This window comes from Neopsephotus bourkii, unplaced genomic scaffold (assembly GCF_033783945.1).
Source record: "Neopsephotus bourkii isolate Nb327-2 ecotype Australia unplaced genomic scaffold, CSIRO-AGI_Nbou_v1 NB_234, whole genome shotgun sequence".
NCBI classification, from domain to species: domain Eukaryota; kingdom Metazoa; phylum Chordata; class Aves; order Psittaciformes; family Psittacidae; genus Neopsephotus; species Neopsephotus bourkii.
In genome coordinates, this window is record NW_026900744.1 from 20,503,642 (window position 1) to 20,518,868 (window position 15,227).

Here is a 15,227-nt window from a genome sequence, read left to right on the forward strand (position 1 = left end):
CCTGGAATCTGATACTCTTGGATATCTGCTTTATACTGAAAAACTCCCATGTTTACTACATGGTTACAAAATCAGTGCATATTTTTGTCTGTTTACTTGTGTCTCGCCTAGTGCACCCCAGAGATCTAACACAAGATTGTAAGAGCTATACTTGTGTCCCAGCCCAATAAAAGCTAGGGGCTCATAGGCCCCATATTCATACCCCAAAGACCCCAGATCCATAGATTGCCTTAAGTATTCATTTTGCTAGTGGTCTGGACGTGTTAGGCTCTCTCCCAATGTACCTGCTAGCATATAAACAAGGAAAAATCTCAGAAAGTGGCTTGGATGAGAAAATACAAAGCTGAATGAACCTTTTCTACCCAACTGCCTGAAAGGTGGTGCGCAAAGTGGATGAAGAGTTTGATTCCTGTGGTTAGGGCAGTTTTCCAAGATTTCTGTTCAAAGTTCTGGCTTGGTCTCTCAAGCAAAGGGATGGTGTTTCCTTCCCAGCTTTCTATATTGTGATTGATTGCTGAGTGAGCACTCTTTGGGTCAGTGGCTTTCTCTGTGTGTGCATGTCCACCATTGGGTGACATTTGAATACTGTGTGTCATTGTGTTTCCACTTGTATGGCCTTGGTAGCAGTGGCAGTGCCTCAGAATATCTGCAGGCACACCATGAAACAGACAAGAAAATGCCCCATCGCTAAGGAGGTGTCCCCAAATGATCCTGATGCTTGGACTACACAGAGTTGTATTTCCTTAATGGCCTTTTGCAGACATAATGGGGAGGAAAATTATACTTATGAGAAATGCACAAGCAATGAAATGCAAAAGTGGAAATGTTTTATTGAAAAGCAAAATAAAATATAAAAATAATAATAAATTATATATATTATATAAAATGATTATAAAGCAAAATAAAATAATAACAGCAATAAGTGGTGTCCCTCAGGGATCGGTGTTGGGACCGGTCTTGTTTAACATCTTTGTCGCTGACATGAACAGTGGGATTGAGTGCGCCCTCAGCAAGTTTGCCGATGACACCAAGCTGTGTGGATCGGTTGATACGCTGGAGGGAAGGAATGCCATCCAGAGGGACCTTGACACGCTTGTGAGGTGGCCTGATGCCAACCTCATGAAGTTTAACCATGCCAAGTGCAAGGTCCTACACCTGGGTTGGAGCAATCCCAGGCACAGCTACAGGCTGGGCAGAGAAGAGATTCAGAGCAGCCCTGAGGAGAAGGACTTAGGGGTGCTGGTCAATGAGAAAATGAACATGAGCTGGCTTCAGTGTGTGCTCGCAGCCCAGAAAGCCAACCGTATCCTGGGCTGCATCAAAAGGAGCGTGACCAGCAGGTCGAAGGAGGTGATCCTGCCCCTCTACTCTGCTCTCATGAGACCTCACTTGGAGTATTGTGTGCAGTTCTGGTGTCCTCAACATAAGAAGGACATGGAACTGTTGGAACAAGTCCAGAAAAGGGCCACAAGGATAATCAGGGGACTGGAGGACCTCCCATATGAAGACAGGCTGAGAAAGTCGGGGCTGTTCAGCCTGGAGAAGAGAAGGCTGCATGGAGACCTCATAGCAGCCTTCAGTATGTGAAGGGGGCTATAGGGATGCTGGGGAGGGACTCTTCATTAGGGACTGTAGAGGTAGGACAAGGGGTAATGGGTTAAAACTTAAACAGGGGAAGTTTAGACTGGATATAAGGAAGTTCTTTCCTGTTAGGGTGGTGAGGCACTGGAATGGGTTGCCCAGGGAAGTTGTGGATGTTCCATCCTTGGCAGTGTTCAAGGCCAGGTTGGACGAAGCCTTGCGTGGCATGCTTTAGTGTGAGGTGTCCCTGCCCATGGCAGGGGGGTTGGAACTAGATGATCTTAAGGTCCTTTCCAACCCTAACTATTCTATGATTCTACGATTCTATAATACTGACACTTCACAGGTCAAATAACAAAAGGCAAAAACATACAGAAAAGAGAAGGGAAAACTTCGGAACAGCTGTACAACATCAAATGGCATAGGAAGGTATTTTTTGCAATTTATGCCACACTGCTTCCCCATGAAATAACAATGAGGAACTTTGTATGAGGTGCATATTGATAAATGTTAGAGTAGAGCACAGAAATTTGAATGAATCAACTGAAGTAAACATGCTGTGACAGAATCCCACAATGGAAACCATACATGGCATACAATGAAATGGCAAGCATATACGAGGTGCTTTGCAGATCTGCATTACAGCTGGGACTGGGCTATACCCCTGGCTTGACAGCTCCCAGAAAAGCCAGAGGGAAAGCTTCCAGGAGAGCGGTGCCTGCTCCAGTGGTATTCCTTCCATGCTGCTCCTTTTGGACCTCTCAGGCTCCCTTAAGACCATCACACCTTTTGCCTTGTTGGTGCTCTGCTGATGTCTCTCAGTAATCCTGTTCTGGGGTTGCAATGGCACCAAGGACCAAAGCAATGTATACTGGAGAAAATCCTGGTCTATTATTTATTTGGAAAACCCCTTGAATAAAATCAGCCAAACAAATGAGGTGGATTTAACTTCCTAAAATAATCAAACTTACTAAAATATCAGCAGTTCTCTTGGTAACTCAGCCAAAAATGAGATGTGATGTGGTGAGGTCTGGGATGTTAATTGAATTTATGCGTATTTTTGTGACAATTTTTTAAAAATCAAATTGGAATCTAACACAGTTCTGCTTTAGCCTCAGGGCATTCCCTCTGCCTGCAGATTGGGCAGCTGATCACAGAGATGCTGAAAATACAAAAAAGGGGAAGCTGGGCAAAACGACATGTTGCAAGGGATTCATAAAACTGAGCATGGTTTTGGGTGTTATCTAATACAAATGAAGCTTTCTGGAGTGTGGGAGGCATCTCTGTCCCTCCATAGACATAGTAGAAAAGCTTGTAACAGCAAAGCTTTTAAGCACCTCTGAGCAGATGAGGAGCTCCACTGCCTTCAGTGAAGTTAACTGAAATTTTACCTGCTTAAAGCAAAGCTTACTTGGGGTGGGGAGGATGAAGAAGGTGAGAAAGAAGCCCTATTTGTTCCATATTTGTACAGTACTTGCCCAATGGCAGCTCCCCAGTGCCCTGGAATAACATTACAATCATAAGACGCTAAGAGCAAGAGGCTTCACTGATGTCAGGATCCAGCCCACACCTTTAAGTCTGGGCTGTTTACTGGGATGCTCTCAAACCTTCCTGCTCAGCTGGGTGAATAATGTGTAGATTGCAAACCATAGTGCTTTTTTAATGCCATTATGAATGGATATGCTTCACCTGACAGACACCAACAGTGAAAACATGAGTCAGAGGTGACTCAGGAGCAATCATTATCAATAAAAAAGAGGCCTTGGCAGCACCTTGCTTGATGCTTTTGCCCAGCCAGCAGCACAGAGAGAGTGGGCAAGTTCAGTAGTGAATGGGCGTTCCTTACAGTACTTGTGAAATCCCTGAGTTTACTCTACAAAGATACACCTCTCAGACATGCTCCATGGCCTGTACTAACAAGAAATTTACCCTGGATTATGAGCATTACAGCTCCGAAAGATCTGGGATACTCAGGAGACTGCAGAGTCACAGAGACTGACCACTTATTAGTAGAAATGCTATAGTACAGAGCTTTTCTTTGGGTTTTGGGTTGGTTTTTTTTAAGGGCATTTGTAACAGAAATTTCAGATTGCCAAACTACCTGAATGCACCTGCTCCTTCAGAAATGTGAGGAGCAAAGATAAGGGGCCTCAAGAGTCTGCAATCCTGCCACTGAAGCGGAACTGTGATCTCACAGTAATCAGGACTATGTAGCTGGGACATGTATGAAAGGCTCTATACTGGAGACACCTTTCAAACTGTTCTCCCTAGCCTCTGCAACAGGGACCACAGACCAGGATAGAGTGAAGCCACTTCAGGAAAAAGAGGAGTTCTGTCCTGGAAGTTAATGAAGGTCCCATAGGATTTGGATCTAGGAGCAATACCATACTATCACAAGGTGCTGACTGCATCCCACCTGGACACCCCAAATTTCAACCCTGAGCTGAGGGCTTTTGTGGTTAATGACAAGGACATGCATTTGCAGAGAGGAGGTGTGTGCATCTTTGGTGTCTCTACTGCCAGGGCAGTAGAAGAGCTGCAGGGAGGCACAACTATCCTCTGAAATGCTTTGCGGCAGTCCTTTATGGGAAAAAGGCTGAGTTCCTTCACACTCCCTGGCCCAACCTGTGGATTTCTGGGGTTTATTTTGTTTTGATTTCTGATGGTGTCAAACATTTTTCAGGGGTACATATGAGCCCATCAAGGCTCAGGCTCCTGCTAATTTTTGTCACTGGCATTTCCACCCGCAACTGATTCCAGAATCTGCCCTCTGGAAATCTGGATTTCTCGCCTTTCCATTTAATGACAGTCAAGGCCGCCATGGCCTTCTTCAGCTCCTTCACTTTGCTTTGCTTGATGGCTTTGTACTGCACTAGAATGACTTTGATGTTGCCTTTGGAGGCCATATTCTCTAGACCAGCTTTAAGCTCCAGCAGGGCCTGTGTTCCCTGCAAGACGTAGTTGGGGCTCAGGACAACAAGCAAACGTCGACTTTTCTGGATGAAGCTCAGGGTTTCGTCTGTGACAACTGGGAGAAAGAAACATTGAGGTGGTTAGTGATGGAGGAGAACATGCTGCTGAGCTGCTAGTGTCACCCTGGTTGTCTCTTGAAGAGGGCAATCAAGTCCCTTGGAGGCACTCTCTAGAGACTATACTGGTGTTTCCCAACCCTGCAGGTGATTCCAGGTAGGGCTTCCTACACCATCACTGGTACCCACTGCCCCATACAGTGACATCTTCGACAACATCTTCTACTCCCAGCCCCAGGCTGCCTGCATATGTGTTTCTTCATCGCCATGCCACACAGATGCCTGAGATAGAACAGTGCCTTTTAGGTGTAGCTATGTGTCAGTGACACTTCCCAATGCTACAAGAATGCTATGGGGCCAAGAGGGCTGCTCTGGTAGGCTCAGATTTAGCTTCCTTGTAGTGACAGTAGAAAAAGAGGCTGTGAAGCAAAACAGAAAAATTGCCAGCTGGAAAAGACTCGGCCTGAAGAGGCACCAGGAAGCCCAAATGCCTACTTACACCCTCCTCTGGCAGGTGTCCAGAATGACTCTGGGTTCTCCCTTCACTCATCTTGCCTCAGTTTACCCACACCAAACACTAAGTATTCACACCCTCCCTGAGTGCCCTCATGGGTTAATTTGCTTTGGAAATACTACCATCCTAACTCCTGTTACTCATCCAGCTATTCCTGTTGCTATCATTGATGAACGCAGATTTGAGTGCTGCTAGGAGAAGTTGCTAGAAGCAATGAGGACTGTTAATAAAGTGTCCTAAAAGTGACACTGTTCAAGCTGGCCACATGTCATGGTAACTGTGGATCCTTTTGGATTTTCTAACATTAGGAGGTAGACTGTCCTTAGGCACCTTTCCATAATTAATGTGAAAATTCCTTTCAAGTGTGAATCCTCTTTGCACTCTTTGCTGCAGGATCTCCCATACTTCATTGACAAGGGAACGCTCTTGACTACTTAGAAAATACAATGGAGAATAGAATAACACTGACAGGCAACTTCATTTAGCTGTCAAACAAGTTTGATTAGTTCCCATTAGCAAACTTGCAGGATAATCCATTTCCCACTGTTTCTTCATCAATGACAACATAGCTCTTCCTGTGACACAAATGCACACTCTAGAGGCATGACACCAGCTGCCAAAAGCTATTTATTTCCTGGCCACCATGCTTCCCCAAGAAAATGAGTCAAATCTTAGCTAAGAAGCAATGGGAAAGCCCCAGCAGTGTTGCAAATGGCAGTGCAATGACAAGCCACCCCTGCAGTGCCCTGGAGGGCTGGTGCTGGATTGAGACTGGTAGTCACTGCCATTGATCGGTGTGGGAGTACTCCAGGGGTGAGGCTGAAGGGCAGGGGGCCCAGAAATGATGCACTGGGAGGAAAAGGAGACTCTACAAAGACAGAAGGGAAGAATGGCAAGAAGTGGCAAAGGGAACAGGAGGGAGGTTTATGTCTTGAGGAGGAATTCATGAGAACAGCTCACCGGCTCTGAGCCTGACCTTGGCATCACGCAAATAGAGCCTGGAGGGTGCCCTGCCATGTCATCCAGGCTCTTGCTAGAAGGAACACTACCAGGACTGCAGCTGTGTGCCTGTCCCCTGAGGCACATATATTTATTTGCCTTCAAACTTAGAGATGCTGTGTCCTGGCAACAGGCTAGGAGATAGATAACAAATCCCAGACTGATTCTGCTCCCTCTGTCATGCAGCTGGGTTGGGACCCCCAGCAGTCCCCCTGTCCTACCCAAAAGGGACCTCAATGAACTTTATCAGCACAGGTTGTCATCTGTGGGGACCTGACCCAAAGCCCATGAATTCAAAGTAGGGCAGCCTGCCCTGGCAAAAGCTCAGGTTTTGAACTTTTAGTAGGCATCAGGGATAATACAGTCAGGACACTGGAAACTGAGTCTTGGTATTCTGCCTTGGTGAGGCCGCATCTGGAATATTGTGTCCAGTTCTGGGCCCCTCAGTTCAAGAAGGACAGGGAACTGCTTGAAAGAGTCCAGCGCAGAGCCACAAAGATGATTAAGGGAGTGGAACATCTCCCTTATGAGGAGAGGCTGAGGGAGCTGGGTCTCTTCAGCTTGGAGGAGACTGAGGGGTGACCTCATCTATGTTTACAAATACGTAAAGGGTGAGTGTCAGGATGATGGAGCTAGGTTTTTTTCAGTGATGTCCAGCGACAGGGCAAGGGGCAATGGGTGTAAACTGCAGCATAGGAGGTTCCATGTGAACATCAGGAAAAACTTCTTTACTGTGAGAGTGACAGAGCACTGGAACAGGTTGCCCAGGGGCGTTGTGGAGTCTCCTATGTTGGAGATATTCAAGGCCCTCCTGGACAAGTTCCTGTGTGATGTACTCTAGGTTACCCTGCTCTTGCAGGGGGGTTGGATCAGATGATCTTCTGAGGTCCCTTCCAACCCTTCGATTCTGTGATTCTGTGTCTTGGCTAGATTTGTGCCCTTTCCGTGGCACCTGTGTAACTGTATGCATAGCTGGAGAGTTTCACAAACTTCCATTCTTGGTTATTCCCTGCACCCCTTGAGGAGATGATGTGTTCAGAAGCTTGTACAATTTTGCTTGAAACAGTGAAAAAAACCCCTACATCTTAGTGATGACTCTTGCTACCTGCAAAGTACTCTTAATCATAGCAACTCGACTGTATGCCATGTTAAGATATAGACTCTAATGAAACTGAGTGGGAGGCCTTCTGGGAGGGCACTTTATCTTGCCACTGATGTTGGCAAGGTGCTTTCCACACCTTCCTGAAGCAGACATTCCTGGTTTTTGCAGGCACTCTGTGAGCTACCAGTCTGGTTAGTATCACACACCCCCTGCCTCCTTTCTAGCTTTGACCTTATTCCCTTTTTTTAAGGCAGATCAGCAGTTTGCATGGTCAGTGGTCTGATTCCCTCATGCTGATAGATCAATCACTCCTGCACATCACTCCTGGGAAGAGCAACTAAAACAACCAAACACCACCACTTGCCCACCACAGCCTTTTTGGTGGTCTGGAGCATCTGCAACATTGTCATGTGAAGCAAACACATTAGAAGATATCAAAAAGAGATCATTAATACAGATGGGAAAAAATAAAGAATAAAATTAATCTTGATAGTCCAGTTCCTATCAGTTTTCAGTACATCAAAGAACAATAAAGAGAGGGTGCACATGGAGCACAGCTCCTGTGAAATACTCACTTCCCCCGGGGAGGCTGTCTCTGTCAAAGATACACAGCTTGTACCCAAACTCATTCTCCAAGACTCCCCGCAGTGTCAGCAGCACAAATTCCTCCTCCTCCGCATTGCGTGCGTAGGACACGTACACATCATACTCCTTCCCGTCTGAGGATTGGAAGTGCAGAGAAACACAAATAGCAGAAGAGACACCTGTAATACTGCACATGCTGAGCCTTTGACTTGTTTCATGGGAAAAGCAGTGAAAACTCACTAAATATATGAAGGCTCACTTTAAGCCTGGGCACCATACATTAAGACACACAGTTACAAGGCAGCAGCACTGCCTCTTTAACTACCCCCATGAACATGGAGGCACTCAGACTCTGATGGGTCACTGAAGGCATGAGACCACAGCAAGATGACTAACACGTTCTGCTCAGGGTCCTTTTGTCTTTTGACATCTCTAACATTGCTTTCTCTCACTGCTGTCTATCCACATGAACAGTTCCTCCAGACAGAGACTTGCACTCTGCCTACACCCTCCAAGCACCCCCGTGGCAGGTTCACACCCCAATCTGCAAGGAATTGAACACCCTCCTTATCCTACAGAGTCAGAAATCTCAGCTCTGAGTCCTAAGAGATGAACTCCCAGCAACACAGGGAAGCTGTGGAAGAACTGAGGACAGAAAGGTTATTCCAGATCCATCCCTTTGGATGCCTTCCCACATTTTAAAGCAAATCCTGGATTTCAATGAATCCTTTCATCAAAGAAACCAGGGACTTACTGAAACTTGTCAACTTATTTTGATCTTCTAGATCAGATGAAACAGCTAGCCATCAGCAGGTCAGTGCCCCAGGGAGCCTGATACATCCATGCTTTATCACTGCAGGGAATACAGAGGACTTCTCTCTCCTTTCCCCTGACCCAAACCTGACTTCTCTTGCTCTAAAATGACCCACACAAATGAATACAGGTATAGAAATAGAAGGTCAAAATGTCATTATGCTGTGAAAAGGGTTAAAAATAGCTTATATGATCACTCCTTTATGAAAACGAAGGGTCTGGCCTCTAGGAGGGTAAAATAAATGCAAGCCCTTTAGCTCCTTACCTAGAATGGTTTCATCTGTTCCAAAATGAGCCCGATAGAAGAGGACCATTTCAAGCCAATAAACATGATAGATGACTATAAGTACCACAATGAGCAGGATGGTTGCTCCCAGTCCACAGGCCAGCTCCACGGTGTACTTCGGTGCTACAGCTGGGTTCAAAAAGAAATAGGAGGTACAGTTTACAGAGCAGGCTGGGCCTTCAGCTAAGTAGGAGAACGCTTGTGTCACATGTAGCCAAACACCACAGAGGAACAGACAGGAGTCAAGCTGGCCAAGCCAAGACTTTTCTGGCAGGACATAAAGGATGGCCATGCTGGAGTCCCCATTTGGGGTTATTAGGTCTGGTTGGCCTGGCAGAGCAAGTCAAAGCACAGGCTGGACTTCTGTCTCTGAGCGAGACCATGGGAGCAGCCAGGTGGTAGAATGATCTGTTGGTGGAATCCACTCGCATGGTCCAAAGTCAGCTGGTGAACATAACCTTCTCAGCAGTACATGCAAACCCCTGGGACAACACTACAGCACTTACTGATAGGACAGCCAGCTAAAACTGACCTGCTGTAAAACGAAGGCAGTGGCCACCATTTTCTTAGCCCATCTAAGCCATAAAGTTCTTGTGGCTTGTCTCAGACTGACAGCAAGGATGTAACTAGCCACAGTCTGATTGTTTTCTACCAGGAAAGATGAATCAGAATTCATTACAGAAAAGCTGAAATATTCAAAACCAAATAGGAAAACCTGTGGACATCAAGCGAGAACATCACAGGCCCCCTTCAACTCATACAGTGTCTGTCACACCACTGCTGCTTCTTTGTGTTAAGGACAGAAAATAACTCTTCTAACTGTGTCCCTGGGCAACTCTGTTTTTGTGGCAATACAGGTGGCAGCTGACATGCATACTGGCAAACTACATGATAAAAGAACAGCAGTGACTGGAAAAAAACAAATTCCAAGATTTAATAATTTTTGTTAGAAACTGGATTGCAAGAAAGAAAATGGAAGAAATTTAGGAGGAAAGGAAGAAACTTTCAACAGGTGATGAGCAGCAGAAGTATATGAAAACCCAATTAATGAAAGAGCTGGAGCCAATCATAGAATCATAGAATACTTAGGGTTGGAAAGGACCTCGAGATCATCTAGTTCCAACCCCCCTGCCATGGGCAGGGACACCTCACACTAAAGCATGCCATGCAAGGCTTCGTCCAACCTGGCCTTGAACACTGCCAGGGATGGAACATCCACAACTTCCCTGGGCAACCCATTCCAGTGCCTCACCACCCTAACAGGAAAGATTTTTTTCCTTATATCCAATCTAAACTTCCCCTGTTTAAGTTTTAACCCGTTACCCCTTGTCCTACCACTACAGTCCCTAATGAAGAGTCCCTCCCCAGCATCCCTATAGCCCCCTTCAGACACTGGAAGGATGCTATGTGGTCTCCATGCAGCCTTCTCTTCTCCAGGCTGAACAGCCCCAACTTTCTCAGCCTGTCTTCATGTGGGAGGTCCTCCAGTCCCCTGATCATTCTCGTGGCCCTCCTCTGGACTTGTTCCAACAGATCCATGTCCTTTTCATGTTGAGGACACCAGAACTGCACACAACACTCCAAGTGAGGTCTCATGAGAGCAGAGTAGAGGGGCAGGATCACCTCCTTCGACCTGCTGGTCACGCTCCTTTTGATGCAGCCCAGGACACGGTTGGCTTTCTGGGCTGCAAGCGCACACTCCTGGCTCATGTTCATTTTCTTATCGACCAGCACCCCCAAGTCCTTCTCCGCAGGGCTGCTCTGAATCTCTTCTCTGCCCAGCCTGTAGCTGTGCCTGGGATTGCTCCGACCCAGGTGTAGGACCTTGCACTTGGCATGGTTAAACTTCATGAGGTTGGCATCAGGCCACCTCACAAGCATGTCAAGGTCCCTCTGGATGGCATTCCTTCCCTCCAGCATATCAACCGATCCACACAGCTTGGTGTCATCGGCAAACTTCCTGGGGGTGCGCCCAGTCCCACTGTTCATGTCAGCGACAAAGATGTTAAACAAGACCAGTCCCAACATCGATACCTGAAGGACACCACTCGTTACTGGTCCCCAGCCGGACACTGAGCCATTGACCACAACTCTTTGCATGCTGCCATCCAGCCAGTTCTTTATCCACCGAGGGGTCCATCTGTCAAATTGATGTCTCTCCAATTTAGAGACAAGGATGTCATGTGGGACAGTATTGAACGCTTTGCACAAGTCCAGGTAGATGACATCAACTGCTCTAACCCTGTACATCAGTTCCATAGCCCCATCATAGAAGGCCACCAAATTGGTCAGGCAGGATTTCCTTAGTGAAGCCATGCTGGCTGTCACCAACCACCTTGTTGATTTTCATGTGCCTTAGCATACCTTCCAAGAGAATCTGCTCCAAGATTTTGCCAGGCACGGAGGTGAAACTGACTGGTCTGTAATTCCCAGGGTCATCCATTTTCACCTTCTTGAATATATATATATATATATATATATGTGTGTGTATATATATATAAAATACACTATAATATATACTACATAATATATATAGTTATATACAGAAAACATATATAGTTACTCACTAAAACCTGGAAGACAAGTGCTGAGGGGTTAGATTCTGGCATGCTTGATGTTATTGTGTGCTGTGGGATGGTCTACAGTGAACTTAGTTTAAGGTTGCCCTGCCAGCAGTGGTTAGGGATTGTTCTTAGATTTTGCTGTAGAACAGAGCAGAAAGGAGGCAGGTCTGCTCAGAGCAAACCCACTCAACTGCCCAGGACCAGACAGTGGAAGAAAAGAGCCCACTAGAAAACAGCATTTAGGCACTGGTGTATAGAGAAAGAATCTGAAGTTTTTAGATTCACTTCTGCTACATGTATAAACATCATCCCAGATGAATTACATTTGTAGGATGAATACACTGGCAGATGGTTTTGGACTCAGTTATGTTTGCTCTATTGTTCCTTGCTAATGATCCAGAAAAGTTTTGTGTCAACGGAATGGGACTAAAAAGGAAGAAGGACATTACCAAGAAGGAAGAGAAAGATCTCATCAAGTAAAGACCTTTGTAAGCCTTCCCGTGTTAATAAGGCAGAGTCAGGGGAAGAAGGTACACAAGGCAGGGCAGCACCCCTTATGGGAGAGAGGAGGTTCAACCTACAATAAGCAAGTATTGAAGCTCTGATGAGGTTGATAAGGAGGCAGAAGTATCCACCTTAATCAGGAAACCTCACATCTATGGTGAAGACTCAGTTTTTATTACTGAGAAGTGGTCTGGGAAACAGGAACAAAATCTTTGATGAAAGAAAGACATAGGGAAAACCCCACACTGAATAGACCTGTATCAGTCCATACCATCCATGCTGAGATCCAGTATCTAGACTGGAGCATCATCATGGCAAGTAAAATCAGAGCATCATGGTTAGACTGTCTCACTCCATGAGCAAAATCAATGAGTGCAGTCTGTCTTCTGGTGTTGTGTCACACAAAACTCTCACACAATCAAGTAACACAAAATAATTTCAAGTAGCCTGTCCCCTCAGATCTGCTTCAATTGTGGTACACGGATGGGATGAAACAGGTCTCTCCATCCCTCTCTCTTCCCAGGCACTTAACTGTGTCAGGGTATATGTGACATGCATCCTTGGCTCCCTGCCTCCAAGAAGCGGTGCAGTATTGTAGACGCGGGAGTCACGGACAACGAAGGAATGATCAATGTGATCAGTGAATGCCAATTTATTACAAAGCTTTAACTCCTTATATACCATTTCTTACAGGCACTTACAGTGATTTGGCATATTATGATTGGATACATGTCTTGAAGACCCTTAGTGAGTAGCATATAATTGGTTAAGCACAAGTGTGAGAACTTGACCTGGAAAGCTTGCCAACAGCCCACAGTTCTCATAACTCAGTAAATTACAGCTTCTTCTTATCTTGCTTGCTTAAGCTTCCTCGGGCCTCTCACGGCCTTGCTATATCTTTCAGGATTATTCAGAGTTTATGTACCAATTATCAATTCTCCCGTGAGAACACTGTCTCCAAACAGTATGACAAGTGTAAGACAGCAGCGCATACAGAACAGCGTGCTGGGGAAAAAGGCCTCATGGAATTATTTGTTCCCCTGCTGTTTTGCAAGGTAAGGCTCAAGGCAGGACCAACAGCTTTTGAACATGCCTCATTTCACACCCATGCTATGCATGTATTTTACCTTTCATGCGCACTATGGCCTGGCTACGGTCCTCGCCTTTGGCGTTTCTGGCATAACAAGTATAATTCCGTTTCAAGTCCTCTGGTGTGGTTTTTGCAACTGTTAGAGTCCTTATGATAGTTTTGTCTTCAAAATCTCTAGTAATTTCACTGTAAGAGAAAAACTAGAGCGTTATATATGTGAAAGTGCAGCATGTTGTTGGTGACAAACACTCCTTTCCCTCAGGTAAGCCAATTCTTTCTTTCAAAAACAAACAAAAAAACCAAACAAAAAACCAAAATAACAAACAAACCACCTAAACCGATACTTATGAATTGATACACACTTCAGATTTTAACAGAGCTGGGGCTGTTTCTTTATCTGATTTGCCTTAATATTTATTTTGCCCCTCAAATTTCTTATTGCAGCTGTGTCATGCTGCATTTTAGAGAAAGGGATTTCTTGCTTGCAAAGCAACAAGATCTTGTGAACTCAGGATTTAGAGCCCACATCGCATTCCCTGTGCAATCCTGGATGAGTCAGTTTGTGCCTCTCTGCCGGAATGGCTCCTCTGGAAGATGGGGATAATAGTATTTACTTTTGCCTTTCCTTTTTCTACATAGGTTTGCAAACCCACTGGCGCAAAAACTGCCATCCACATGTAATTCAGCAAATGGGATTCTGAACCTCATATGAGTTCTTCATATACATGAATCCCTATTCCTTCTAAGCAGTACTATCTATAATACTACATTTCTGTTTTCAGCCTCTGTTTTTGAAACTTTTTTATAATTAAAGCTATTTGGGAACATTCCTCTAAATAAAATAGTGTCTGCTCCTGTTTTAGCAGTTCTGCAATAGCACAAGCTGTTGGCACCACTACCAAGGCCTGGACAAGGAATGATGTGAATTGGTAAACAAAGTTCCCTCAAATCCTTCTGTAAGACATGACACCATCCAGGTCTGCATCCTCCTCCCTGGAGCTCCTGGTTCATCACGGCACAGTGCAAGCTCAGGGGTTTCTGATTAACAGGGAACTGGGGGACCCCATACTCCCTTGCAAGGGAAAATGGGACTGTCACATGTCTGTGTCCATCCCCCTCTGCAGGACCCAAGAGAGGTTTAGATACAAATGAAGGCTCACATTACTGTGTTACCTTTGTGTGACTTTTATCTTCGGGTCTGTGATGTCACCTGTGTTTTTCCCATCTATGGTCCACCACACCTCAGTCCGGGATTCCTTCAGGAAGGTGAAGAAGACCTCACAGGACAGAACAAGGTCATCTCCTGGGAAGAAAGGAAAACGGTGTGATATTGCAAAGCAGGAACAGTATCAAGCTGACTTTTGTGGTTTCCAATGGTCCTACCATCCTGAGCTCTGCCTCCCTTTACAAGGGAATGAGGGCAGCATCCACCTTCAGACATCTGATAAATCAACATGTACAGGGTGTTAAACTGTTATGACAGACAAATAAATAGGAGAAAATACCCTGCCTTCTCAAATGTGTTACAAATTCCTTGACAGCACCAAGTGACACATATGAAGGGAGGTGCTCCATGCCAACCACTTCCTTCGAAAGCCAAGCAGTGTTAATCATCCCCACTGCACATGAGACAGATGCCGTAAAGCAAAGGATCCAGCTCCACAAAAACATTTTGGTATGGGAACACTTGTTCAGGCATTTAACTTTCCTTCAAGATCAGGCTTGGGAGCATGAATATCTTTGTGATCACCCCATAAGTGATTTTATCTTACAGAATGACTACAGAAGTCTGACTTTCTAAGCCAAAAAAGCCGTGCTTTAAAGTGAAGATTTCTGTTAATCAACTTTGGCACCACATTTATTACAGCAGTGTAATGGGACACAATCCATTCAATATAGGGAATTGCTCCAAAGAGCTATCAGTATAAACTGATGGGGTGGGGGAAGTGGTGTGGTACCCCATTACACAATGCTGTGAGGCCAGCAAAAGGAGAGCTGTCATTAATTAGGAAGTAATTGGCCAAAAAAGGAGAGGAGATGAGCAAGATGTGGCCAGGATGCTGGAGCCACTGTGAGACTGAATGAGGGAGGATTGGAGCAAAGCACAGTCAGGGACACAGCTGAGACATGCTCCTACAGGAATTTCTTTAAGCAGCTGAG

At 45.5% G+C, this 15,227-nt stretch overlaps 1 protein-coding gene across 4 annotated transcripts in view; it reads right to left on the reverse strand.

Moving 5' to 3' along the window:
* Positions 1–15,227, reverse strand: part of IL1RAP (interleukin 1 receptor accessory protein) — a 51,069-nt gene that overhangs the window by 3,453 nt on the left and 32,389 nt on the right. For 3 of the 4 annotated variants that reach the window (XM_061345751.1, XM_061345752.1, XM_061345753.1), the window contains exons 7-10: positions 14,241–14,370; positions 13,105–13,253; positions 8,889–9,038; positions 7,801–7,944 (exon numbers count right to left, since the gene is read on the reverse strand). In XM_061345751.1, the coding sequence (XP_061201735.1) occupies positions 7,801–7,944; positions 8,889–9,038; positions 13,105–13,253; positions 14,241–14,370 (573 nt within the window). Of the gene's footprint in view, positions 1–3,966; positions 4,610–7,800; positions 7,945–8,888; positions 9,039–13,104; positions 13,254–14,240; positions 14,371–15,227 lie in introns of those variants that run through there. The other variant, XM_061345754.1, reaches the window with a different exon arrangement.